Genomic DNA, 13,424 nt, shown 5'->3' with positions numbered 1-13,424 from the left:
TAATATACTTATATTATACTGAATAGGATACTTAAATTTCAGTACTTACATCAGATTCTGAGGCGGTGACTAGATCACACAGTTTAAATGAGCTGCAAAGCCACTCTTCATTAATCATCTGAAAAAGAGATGGAACAAGATACAATGTTACCATATTGGTTATCAGATTTTTTTAATTGATCTGTATGGTTGATATCAATCACGTTTGCTTATAATTACAATACATACCTATTTTAGCATTTAAATGACCTTTGTTGTCATCTAATGCTCACTTAAAGTTAATTTAATAACACTGTTAAATGTAATCTTTAGAAAATTCTCTCATCATAATGAATATCAAATTTTCATACTGTACATTAGTTAGAATTTTGTGATGCCTACTTTTAGATGTAAAATATTTTAATCACTAAATGATTTATTTTTAATGTATCTAGACAAAATATAATATAATTTTATTGATCTCTTATCAGCCATAACAATTATTGCCTTATCACTATTAGCCAGAATTTTTATATAATTGCATCCTTAAAATATCATTTCTGAGCCATGATAAAGTTTACTTTGTACCTCAGCACAACAGGCTGATAGAAGTACATTGATATTCTAGTGCAGGGTTGCCTAATAATGCATATAACAAACTGCATCATTTTGTTCCAACTCTTTTCTATCACACCTGCAAATGATTTTCAAGTAAACTTGAAGGCCGTGATTCTTTGGAGGTAGATCTCCGAGAGCATAATTAAGCAATCATCTTGGGGTACATAATATTCTTCAGTTACTGCTGAGGACAAAAGAAGCCATGAAATGCAATGTGTGGTGGTTTGATTGGCATCCGCCTCACCCCATAAACACCTTATTTTATCCACTGATTCTGGCAATCAGTTAATGTTTTAGCTTGTAAAATGTTTGCCTAGTACATCCCGAGTGCTGAAAATTTGATAATGGTGAAGTCAGGAATGAACAAGCAAAAAAAAATCTAAACAAAGAGACATGACCAACTAAATTTATCCAAGAACAAATAAAGAAAAACAGGTCTCAAATGAGCAGAAAAAGGAAACCACAAGTGATCACCAGATGAGTTGCTGTTACAGGAACTAAGTCACGTGGCTGACAGGAAAAGATGATGCGTGTTGATAGCTGCTGAAAAAAAACTTGTCCTATTTACATTTTCCTGCAGACTTTGATGTAATAATTTAGGCAGTGATACTGATTAAGACATGATTCTAGATCATGGGGCAACCTTTGCCCAACGCAATGTATTAAGAGAAATGAAGAAGACGCTTGAGGAACGTTGTTTAAAGCTTTGATAAACATCAGCTCAGCCTAACACTTTGTGTCAGCGCCCACATATTTATTTAATTTGGCAATAAATGCTACAACACACACTTAACCTGTTAGCTGCAGTCAGTTCAAGTTAGATTATGAGTACATTTAAATTGAATTGGAAATAAAAGGTCTCCTGGGCAGTGCCGCGGAGGACGTAACCTTGAAAAGTCTTTGGTTTTCTAATCTACTTTATGTAACGTCATGCTTTGGTGTTTTTAATGGAGATGTGAAACACTCAAAGGAGATTATCTGATATACCACAGATGATGGAGATTTTCTAAGGAGTAATAAAATATGTGTGTAATTGTACTGGTCTAAGGAAATGCAATGCTATTTGACATCAGATGCCCCATTAAACAAGTGAAAGTTTTAGAGGGTGGGATGCACAGTTAAATTTAATTTCATGGTATTGCTAAAAAGATATTGAGAAGTGAATGCACATGTAAAAACACTTGGTTGTAGAACAAAGCTGGAGAGAGATTGCACTTTAGATACAGAAATTGCTGCTTATACATATTATGAAAGACATTACAAGCAAACAGACGTAACCTACATAAGGTCAAATGTCACGTAACATGGCTTTAAAATTTATATTGGTAATATTGTGATTTTCATCCCCAAGCTTTATACTTCTAAGATACAATTGAATTCATCCTGCATGTTATAATTTTATGTTGCTGAAGGAAAATGTGAGAGCACAGCAGGAGGACCAACTTTTAAAGTAAAGTAGTAAAACAAAAAAGGAAATATAATTTCAGCCAAAACAAAAGGGGAAAATTAGTTCTGCCAAAAAAAAAAAAAAAAAAAAAACTTAATAATAATATAAGTGATTATAATTAACTAAATACATCAAATCACCTCTTCAAACATTGGGGAAAATATATGTTTTCTTTACCTTGTTGAAGGAAATCAGTCAAACAAGTTCGGCTTGATAGACTTGAGAATGTGATGGGGCCACAGGCAGTTTGCACTTTGCAGACTGCTTATTTCCTGTGTGAAAGACATTTATTGTATCTGTGTGGGTGGGTGGTTGGGTGTGGCTTCATTGTAAAGTAAATAATATCAGTAACATTCAAAATAAGCGAAGCTAATTACTTAACATTGCTGAAATATTTTATATAAATAAATAGAACCTCTGTTGGTATCATTCCCAAGCACATTCTCTCCTACGTCTACTCACTCAAAAGTCTCAGGACGCGAGCTCGCTTCTTATTGGTTGCTAAGGTGTTTTTGAAAATTCTATCGTCCCGCCCCAAAACAACGGCATCCTAGCTCGACGCTCATTGGCCTAGAGCGAAGTGCATTCGGCCAATCGCATCACTGCGTATAGTTTTGGACGCATGCATACAGCAGTCCGGTGTGTCTGTTTCAGCCTGGATAGCTTCCCATTGTACTTTTCGTGAATGTTTGCACATATTCTCTTTCAAAATATTTCCCTGCTTTAATTGAGGTTGTTCAGCGTATCGTGAAAAGGTAAGATTTACAATTTCTTGCAAAACTATACGAAACATTCACCCGCATGTTGTTGTTCTTTAACGACCGACTTGATGCTTCCTGCGATCAAAACAATTTCTTTACGGATCTTTGTTTGAATGTTTAGTAACCTTGTGGAGTACAACGAGAAGAGTGTGTGTGTGTGTGTGTCTGATGGAAGTGTGTACTATGCACGTTCATAGTGACCTTAAGTTGTTCTTACATTATTTGTTTACCTCACGTTTGAAACAGGATATAACTGAAGGATCAGAACAATTGAATAAGATGCCGTTTTCTAGAGGAAAGAAGCCCACCACCAGTAAAATCCCCAAACTTCACCCCAAAGGACTGGAGAACCAGGTATACAGTGAGATCAGACCTGAAACTGAATTAGATCTTTGCTGGCTTGATTGTTGTTGATCTGATCCATCTTGTGTTGATGTTTTTAAGCAGGATGGCCCCCAGACCAAGCGCTCATCATCTTCTCCCCAAGGGGCCCCTAAGAAAAGAACTGCTTTTGTGGACATTACCAATGTAAGGGTGCCAAATCAAATTTGTGTTAATATATATTTTTGTATACATGCACCACAGCTTTATTGCTTTCATATGTTACCTGAATAGGCTGTCTCTCAGTGTTTTTTGGCCCCTCGGTTTGATTCTGATGATGTCAAACCAGTAAGTGTTGAGCATCTGGCTTGTAACCCCACTAACACCAGCAGTTAAAATGAATGGTGCAAATCAGCATGCCTGATAGTCATAACCTCATTAAAATCTCATTCATACCCGAGCAGTAAGTTACAGTGCACACAAAAGCAGGAGATCTCAACTTTTAATAGCTCAGATGGGCACTCCTTTGGTGGGCCTGGGTTTCCATGTGAGGTGCTCTCGTATGCAAATTGTAATGATGGCTCTATTCACTATTGTCTAACACCGTGTATTCATTCTCTCTGTGTCTCAGATCCAACCAAGTTGATTGATTTTGATCATGCTTATTTTAACAAATTAAACCCAAAGTACAGTTTTTGGCTAATATTTAGGCTGAATTTTGACTCGTGTTGAGAAATGTGCTAACCCTTAAAATGCACTTTTATTAAAGGCACACAAGATTGAGCTAAGCAATCCCATCAAAAAGAAAGATCCCGTTAAGAAGCTGCAGAAGAAGATCTCAGTACTTTCTAAGAATGATGTCAATTTAAAGTAAGTCATATTTTACTACCTCTTTGTCTTTTAACCTACCATGCATTGAGATGTTTTGAGAGTACTTTGAGATGATTGTCCCAGAATTAGCAGATTTCTTATCTTTCCTTCTGTCAGATCTGTGGTTAGTTCAGAGGAAAAGTTGGAGGAACTGAAGAATGTGGAGTCATTTGAGAAACTGGAAGAGCCCTCTTCTAAACCATCAATTCCTCCACACCTCCTGCCTCCAGAGGTAAGGCCCTGGGGCCGTTTGCACCAGCTGTGCGTAATTTACAACTTAGCAAAGTTTTGACGTAAATGGGCACTAAGTTACAACTTATGCACTGCTAAATATTTTTGTGTTGCACCATTCAAATTAGTTGAAGCGTAACTCTACGTATAAACAAAATATTTATGTAAGCCTCCGATCAGGAGTAACGGTAGGAATAAAATATCAGACAGACTGCACTGCATCAATAAGCTCTACCTGACAGACTTTAATTCTTTTGACATATTTGATAATGCTGACATTTACACTCACTTACATTTTAAAAGAGAGAATATTATGTGAGTAAATTACTTTGTTAGCGGCTCATCAACACAAACCCGCCCTACAGTGCGCCGCTGAGTGCATCTGACCCATCGCTCTGTGTTTTGCATGTCAAATAAAATAATCATAATCAATAAACGTAATTATTTTATTTTTTTATCAGTATTGATTTATTGATGAATATTAATTTAGTTTCAAATACAGTTTCTGAATGTTATTTACATAAAATACATATGTTATTCATGATCAAGTAGTATTGTATTCAATGGAAACGTATTTTTACCGTTAATAACGTGAGGCAAAAGAAGTTTGAATGAAGGATAAATTGAAATTCACGGCATTTCAACAGCTTCTGCTCACATACTTGAAGGCTGCTATTGGATCATTGAGAGTCAACATCATATTATGCAACTCCGCATTACTTTACGTAGAGCTTACAACCTACTAGCTGGGTTCTGCCTTAAGAACAAATGGTGCAACAGAATAAAGTGCAGAGTTAGAAACTAGCCAGTAGTTACTTAAACCTCTAGTGTGGACTTTACGTTCCATTTTAAGAAAGAACTTATGAACGGCTAGTGCAACCTTACCCTGGTTTGGTGCATTGGTGCGATGACAGAATTAGCATGAATGTAAATATCCAGTTGTTCCAAAGTGTTTGGGAGGGTTTTACATAAGAGAGCTGTTAACTGCCAAAAAGACATTGCTCCCTGCATAAAATATGGATGCAGAAGAAACATTTGAATTCTAATCTAATTAAGGATCACACTTTAAATCCTTCCTGCTGGGACATATTGTTACATTCCTTAATGTTTTAAGGGTTAACAAACATTTGGCAGGTTTTTTCCTTGTTTACAGATTTAAAAACACTCAAATCTTTGTATCTGTTGTCTTTCAGATTCCTCCAGAGTTTGACATTGATTCCGAGCAACTCAGTGACTGCACGCATACAGCAGAGTATGCCAAAGATATTTTTGACTACCTTAAGAGCAGAGAGGTTGGTTTAGTAGTGTTTATTAATGATCATGCAAGTAGTGGAACAGAAAATGGCAAGCTAAAACGTTTTATTTATTTTATTTCCAGGAAAAGTTTGTCTTGCATGACTACATGGCTGATCAACCAACTCTGAACACCAATATGAGAGCAATTCTGGTGGACTGGCTGGTTGAGGTCCAGGTTAGTGTTGATGTTTATTGGCTTCCGGGCATCGTTTCAAATGTGATTAGTCTGGTAGAATGTTGTTGGCTTTTGGTGGTTTAAGCACTGATGTTACTGTATTCTTGCTCTTTATTCTGTAGGAGAATTTTGAGCTGAATCATGAGACTCTGTACCTGGCTGTGAAAGTGACGGATCATTATCTGGCCGTGAGCCCGGTCAAACGGGAGTCTTTACAGCTCATTGGTTCCACTGCCATGCTCATTGCTTCTAAATTTGAGGTAAGACATATGCTCTCTCTCATGATAGCTGAAAGTCATTCCTTTAGACTCACTTTTCTGGGCTTAGTCGTAATTGCTCAAGGACTTAGTCTTTCTCCCATTATCTCACACGCTTACACAACCTCAGAAATGTAGTTACAGGGTATATATATATCACTAGAAAGGTCAATGATTCAATCTTATCTTATAAAAGGAATAGTTCACACAGAAATTTAAATTCTGTCATTAATTTCTCACCCTCATGTCATTCCAAACTCGTAAGACTTTCATTCATCTTTTTGATGAAATCTGAGAGGTTTCTGTCCCTTCATTGACAGTCTACCCTACGCAACTACCACTTTGACGCTCCAAAAAGTTAATAAATAACTTTTCATAGAGCAAGACAACTTAGAACATGTTCATAAAAAAAAACAAAAAAAACATGTCCTTTGGACAAGTAGATTGGTTATTCACTTGTTTGAGAAAAACAATGAAAGTCAAGATGAGTGCGTTGCAGTACCTGCACTGTGTGCTGTATTTTTGCATACTGTGCACTATATTCATACTGCAAAAAATTTTGATTTGTCAGTTGGTACCCATCATGTCTGTGGTGTGTCCTTACAGGAGCGGGCTCCACCTTGCGTGGATGATTTCCTATATATTTGTGACGATGCTTACAAGCGCTCCCAGCTCATCACCATGGAGATCAGCATCCTGCAGGCGCTGAACTTTGACATCAATATTCCGGTTCCATACCGCTTCCTCCGTCGTTATGCCAAGGTGAGAGACAACACATACATATTTCCTCTGTGAAAAGACAAGTGGAACTCCTTTGGAGTCACCTGACACACACTAGGATTAACATCAAGTGTGTGTGTGTGTGTGTGTGTGTGTGTGTGTGTGTGTGTTTGTCAAAGTCAGAGAGACAGATCATGCTGGGAAGCATTCATTGGATGTTTTTTTGTGTCTGTCAGGTGTGGCCTGTTTTTTCCCACCTTGTATTCTCTGAGGAATTTGTGTGTGTGACCGGCTGTCACTGGTTGTGTTTCTGCTTGTTGTTGTCAGATCCATTCCCATTTTCAACAGCTGCATTAATTGAGCTTTAGTCAAAGCTCCATGATTTAACAATGTTTTTATTTGTCAACAGAATGGCTGGTTTTACTAATTGCTCTTTTTACAAAGTAATAAGCTTATTTACGGCGCATTAACAAATAATACCATTATATTAAATTCATTTCTGAAGAAAAGCATGCATGCACACAACAGATCACTTATAGTATGCCAGTAGACTTGCTAGACAAACTACCCCTTTGCCTGAATGTGGTTTCTGATACATTTGTAAAATGCTTTAAAAAATAGGGATGGTTTACTTTCTCACCCTCATGTTGTTCCCCAAACTGAAACTTTGGGGTCAGAAATATAGATAATAATAAGAAATGTTTCTTCAGCACCAAATCAGCATATTCTAATATGGTGATTTGGTGCTCAAATTTTTTTTTTTCTGAATGATCATGTGACACTGAAGTAATGATACTGAAAATTCAACTGTGCTTCACATAAATTGTGTTGTAAAATATATTCAGAAATACATTAGAAAACAGTTATTTTACATTCTAATATTTCACAGTATTAAGGGTTTCCGGTATTTTTGATCAAATGAATGCAGCCTTGGTAAACATAAGAGAGTTTCAAAAAATCTTACTGTAATGTATGTTAAAAGAAAGTTTTTATAGTGACAATGACTGTTACCATATGACAACATTTAGTTATTTTTCTGTTAATTAATTTTTCTTTTTTTCACCCATTTTTGTAGCTTTACAGCAATAGTCTCTATGAGCTGCTTTAGGGATAAGAGCCATGTGAAGATTCTTCAAAAATTGTTCTGTGCACCACAGAAAAAAATAAACGCACACAGGTTTAGAAAACCATGAGGATAAGGAAATAATAACAAAAAGTTTCGATTAACTATTCCTTAAAGAATAGAGCATTCAAGAATCAAGGAAATAAAGGTTTACATTGAAATACTTTTCTTTTATGGATCACCGGAGCACGTCCTTTTGTAATTGTGTGCTGAATTTGCCAAGAATGTAACCTTCAGAATCTTTGTTGGATGAGCTGTGTGTAATCTTTCTGCAGGGCCCGCAGGTACTGGCACTGCTACGGATTCAGCGTGTGTGTGTGTGTGTGTGTGTGTGTGTGTGCGCGTTTTGTAAGCGGATAAAAACTTTACTTCTCTCTGCAGTTTGCCATTGTATGAATACTTATTCTGGCTTGTGTGTGATGATTTACCGTCTCTCGTCTCCCGGCAGTGTGTGAATGCAGGTATGGACACACTGACTCTGTCACGCTTTATTTGTGAGCTGAGTTTGTTGGAGATGGAGTTTGTGCCCGTAAGAGCGTCTTTGCTCGCCTCTGCCTGTCTGCTCATCACTCTTGTTACTAAGGATCTGGGAGGATGGGTACGTGTTTACCTTTATGCTTTTATAATGTATGCACATTTGCGCAAGCACAGAGCTCATTAATTATACCATTTATTTTCACAAAATGCCACCGTTCCTTGGTGATACACACATACGTGCACTTTCACAGTGAGTTCAGTGTCCTTGTGTGCTCTGATTTGGAAATTCTGTGCTCTTCTGATAGCACTAAATGAGCTTAAGCTGAGACAGCTCTGTGATAGGCTAGTGACTGCTCATTATGGATGCTAATTTCTGTTCTCTCACACACACATTCAAACTCAAAATAAGTCGTTGGCTGATGACACAGGTATTTTGGTTAATGAGAGTGAAGCTTATGGAGCGAATTATGTGCCATAATTAAACAAACAAATCCAGCATTTTGCAAACAAACTCGATCTACTTCGCAAAGGAAAACTCGACTCGCAAACAAACAGAAAGCAATGTGCAAGTACAAAGGTCAGTTTGAGTGAAAATGCAGTGGAGTAACAAATATGTATTGTGATTTACAAATATAAATAAATGAGCCAAGATAATACTTCACAAATAAATGCAAACCATCCTACAAATTGCATGTAACCTTTGAACAAATACCAAATCTAGTCCATACAAATGCATATCTGTCTGTTCTGATTGTGTGACACTTGGCTTTTTATGAGATCTCTCGGCTCGATTTTCTCACAAATGTGTCCAGGCAGATTTTCTCACAAATGCAGTTGAACAACTTCCTCTTCTAAAACAGTAGATGGCGCTAAACTAGGGGATTCATTTAGCGCTAGCACTGATTTGAAACTGGTCTTTTCCTACAGCTGAGGAAAATGACCGGTGAACAGGCGTGTTTCTGTCTTAATTGATCTATAATGAACCTTTTTGAGGTTTTCTTTTGCAAAATGTTTATTACATATAGACAGAAATCCACATTAGCACTTAGCAATTCACTCTCTCTAAGATAGGGGAATCTATCAGCTGAAAGCTCTGCCATCATATGTTGCTTTTTTCAATTTTTGTAAAAACGTTACATACTGAACAAGTCTATTTCTTTTTTTCTCTATAAATTAATGAGAACATTTCATTTAGTTGAAAGGAGGGTCCTACTTATTTATTTATTTAGTTGGAATTCAGTCAGCTTAACTGTTAATGTAATAAAATAATTAATGAACAAAACAAACAATATACAATTGTTTCTTAACTTGCCTGTGACGTATGCAGTGCCCAAATTATTATTTTGGACAGACAAATGAAACCCGCCTCTCAATTAAATGAAATCTCATTAATTTATGGAGAACGAAAGAAATGGATTCGTTCAGTATAGACATAATCACTAATTTAGTAATTTCGCATTCGTCCGATGTAGAAAAATTTTACAAAAAGCAACATATGATGGCAGAGCTTTCAGCTGATAGATTCCCCTATCCTAGAGAGAGTGAAGTGCTACTAAGTGCTAATGTGGATTTCTGTCTAGATAGCCAATAAACATTTTGCAAAAGAAAACCTCATAAAAGGTTCATTATAGATCAAATAAGACAGAAACACGCCTGTTCACCGGTCATTTTCCTCAGCTGTAGGCAAAGACAAGTTTCAAATCAGTGCTTCTCCCGGGAGACTAGCGCTAAATGAATCCCCTAGTTTAGCGCCATCTACTGTTTTAGAAGAGGAAGTTGTTCAACTGCATTTGTGAGAAAATCTGCCTGGACACATTTGTGAGAAAATCGAGCCGAGAGATCTCATAAAAAGCCAAGTGTCACACAATCAGAACAGACAGATATGCATTTGTATGCACTAGATTTGGTATTTGTTCAAAGGTTACATGCAATTTGTAGGATGGTTTGCATTTATTTGTGAAGTATTATCTTGGCTCATTTATTTATATTTGTAAATCACAATACATATTTGTTACTCCACTGCATTTTCACTCAAACTGACCTTTGTACTTGCACATTACTTTCTGTTTGTTTGCGAGTCGACTTTTCTTTTGCAAAGCAGATCGAGTTTGTTTGCAAGTCGACTTTTCCTTTGCGAAGTAGATCGAGTTTGTTTGATTTGTTTGTTTAATTATGGCACATAATTCGCTCCATAGTAGCTGGACTGTGTTTACCAACATTTGACTAATTGCTTTATGTCCTGAGTGGCTCTACAGAGAAGTCAGAGATGAAGAAGTTGAATTACCTTGAAACAACCACACACAAACGTTCATACATTAATTTACATTCTCACTGGATGTCGTTTCCGTCTTATCTTCAAATTATTGACAGCTTAAGGGCATCTATTTCTCACATCATGAAATATTTGGCAAGCGTCTTAGTCACACATCCCTTATGTAATGCTCATTAGACACCTCTGAGATTCACAGATATCTGGCTATACTTCACAATAACACTTACACAGGTTTTGACTGATGCTCCACTTCTGTTTCCAGACACAGTGTTTGCAGTTCCACTCTGGATACAGTGTGGAGGATCTGGCACCCGTGGTCAGAAAACTCCACAACATGCTCAGCAGCCCACCGGACAGCAAACTCGCCGTTGTCAGGAGCAAGTATGCACACAAGTAAGTCAGCAAGTAAACAGTGTATTTTTAATCAGAAGTTTACATACATAGTTTTTTTTTTTTACCCCGAAATACAACAGTAATAACAATCTCAGCCATTGAAATAGTTCAGTTTCAGTTCAAGTTTTTTCAGTTCTTCTGGATTTAGTCTGCCTCAGTTTTTTCTGTTTCTTCATGTAATCCCAGAAGGACTTAATGATGGTGAGATCTGATCATACCGGCTGTTGTCAGACTCTTTGGGCATACAAAAATCTCACTGGATTATTACAATTAATGGCAAAATTTGGAATTACATACAATTGTTAGACAGATTTCTTTCTTTTTTTTCTTTTTTTTGTGCTTTACAGCTTTATTCAGAGAAATTTCTTATCTCAGCAGTCCAAATAAACTTTGAACTGTACGATTCTTGCTGTGTGGGTTTATGGTCTAAACATATCTGATTTGTTTCTAAAGTTTTAGCCTTATAGCACATTTCACTGTTTTTCTATATAAATCATGTGCTTTTAAAGTTGGTCGGCCTTGCAAAAAAACATTTGGGGCAAATTGTACTATAGTTGAGAAGTTTAGTCAAAATTCATTTTAGAACATTTTGACTCCATTTTCTTATCGGAGTCTGAGCATGACTGTGTTGTTTTGATGCTCTTGCCAAACCTGATTGGCATTTTGACATGCATTTTTTATTTTTTTTTATGTTACTCCTGCCTAGAGCAGATGTTGATTTCTTGAAAGCATTTGACTAATGAAGCAGTTTGTTTATATTAAAATACTCCAGATTGTGGCATTTGATTATGTCTTGATTTATTTATTTATTTTTTATTACAGGGTTTTCTTTGAAGTTGCGTTGATCCCCACAGCGAGTCTGGAGAAGTTGGAGGGATTTTTGAAGTAAGCTGAAGAGGAATTTATGTAATGTTTTAAACATTGTAAATAATTATATTTAATGTTATATTTTAATCTTTTGAAATAAAGTCTTTGTGTGTAAATTTACACGTATATACATGTTTTCCATTGTATGTTCAGCTGTTCTTTTTGACAAACCATGTTATTCTTTTTGTAAATGTAAAAATCAGTTAACCAAAATACAAACCAGTGACCCCTATCAATGTTTCAAAAACAGATAAAGTACAAACCATCCTATCAGTTCAATATATTAGGTCATTAGGTTTTTGTTGTTGAATGTTACTAAAACAGCATTTTAATGCCTTGTACATAGATATGTTTTTGTCTTTTCTGTACTGTTGTATAGTTTGCCGTGTGTATATTTTCTTGATCACTTTAATGACAGTGTTTTATTAAACACTATGGATGATTAAAAAAATACTTTCGCATATTTGCCTGATTCTTGCATTTAGTTCATTTCACATTTAATGCCTTTTAAAATGCATCTAACATACAATGCAGCGCCGTAGTTTTACCAGTAGGAGGCAGCGTGCTTCCAGATCCTTTATCACATCGATAACATGTGTCTGCATTTAACTGTCTGCATCTTTTCAACCACAGTCAATCATTGCACCTATATAAAATAAATGACCTCCATCACACTTCAGCCCCACTGATTATTGAATGTAGGAAACCACTCCTGTTTATCTAAAGAGATTGTCTGGTGGTCCGGATGTCCAAACAGTCTCTGACGTCTATTGGTTGTTTTTGGATGCAGCTTGAGTCACAGCTGTGAGCCGGTCCAATCCATCACGGCCAACAGCGAACAACAAACCTCGCAGAGCTGTTTCTGGTGTTTGCTGTTTTTGCGGCGATTCTCTTGTGTAGTTTAGATGTGGATTGAAAGGGGAAAAGACAGCCTTTGATTAGCATAGGCTCCTCGACCTGCTCATTGGGATGGCAGAATGCTGATTGCTTGTCCTCCGGGCTTTAAAGGCCGATATTTCTAATCCTTGTTATTACATTTCTCTCATTGATGTTTGCACGTATCGTCCCAGACGGCACATGCACGTTGCTGTCGGTGGGCAGCACCCTTTGATCACTGACCGACTAGATCCTGGGCTTTGTATTGTCTTCTGAGTCCTTCACATGTAGGCCTATGCTGTGAATCCGTAAGTCGGACTGCAGAATTGACATGCAAATCTTGATTTCTCATTAGTAGTGGCACTGCTAAAGAATGCCATTTATAAACAGCATGCTAAACATTTGTGGATAAATGTCTGTGGTGACTCCATTAATTGGGATATGGAGGGCCAACACATCAATATCTGGTGGAGTAAAATGGTGGAGACATCTGTTGAATAATACATCATCTTTATGTGATATTCTGTGGGTGAATGCCATTTTATAAATGTCCTAAAACCCATTTCAGTTAGATTAAGCAACAAAGATCAAATCTGTATTCTCCTTTAGGAGAATTGAAAGCAGAAAACAAATAACTGCAGTTAATTGCAGACATTTCTCTGATATCTTCTTAATTTGTTTCGTGAGAATAAAAGAGCAAGAGGCTGCTTGTTAAAACAGTGCAATATCAAATAATTGTAT

At 36.7% G+C, this 13,424-nt stretch overlaps 1 protein-coding gene across 2 annotated transcripts; it reads left to right on the top strand.

Annotated features, from left to right (window-relative positions):
• Nucleotides 1–2,641: 2,641 nt before the first annotated feature.
• On the top strand, nt 2,642–12,268 carry ccnb3 (cyclin B3). 2 transcript variants are annotated; one of them, XM_082154767.1, is made up of 12 exons: nt 2,642–2,799; nt 3,052–3,159; nt 3,253–3,333; nt 3,896–3,996; nt 4,114–4,228; nt 5,421–5,519; nt 5,606–5,698; nt 5,821–5,958; nt 6,562–6,717; nt 8,247–8,396; nt 10,810–10,940; nt 11,763–12,268. In XM_082154767.1, exons 2-12 carry the CDS (start codon nt 3,085–3,087, stop codon nt 11,827–11,829), a joined length of 1,206 nt encoding a protein of 401 aa, XP_082010893.1. In that variant the 5' UTR covers nt 2,642–2,799; nt 3,052–3,084; the 3' UTR covers nt 11,830–12,268. The 2 variants fall into 2 exon arrangements, with proteins under 2 accessions (XP_082010893.1, XP_082010892.1); XM_082154766.1 differs by having other exon boundaries at nt 3,250–3,333.
• Nucleotides 12,269–13,424: the final 1,156 nt, after the last annotated feature.

This window comes from Leuciscus leuciscus (genome assembly GCF_965113295.1).
Source record: "Leuciscus leuciscus genome assembly, chromosome: 2".
NCBI classification, from domain to species: domain Eukaryota; kingdom Metazoa; phylum Chordata; class Actinopteri; order Cypriniformes; family Leuciscidae; genus Leuciscus; species Leuciscus leuciscus.
This window is presented reverse-complemented; position numbering and strand designations above follow the sequence as displayed.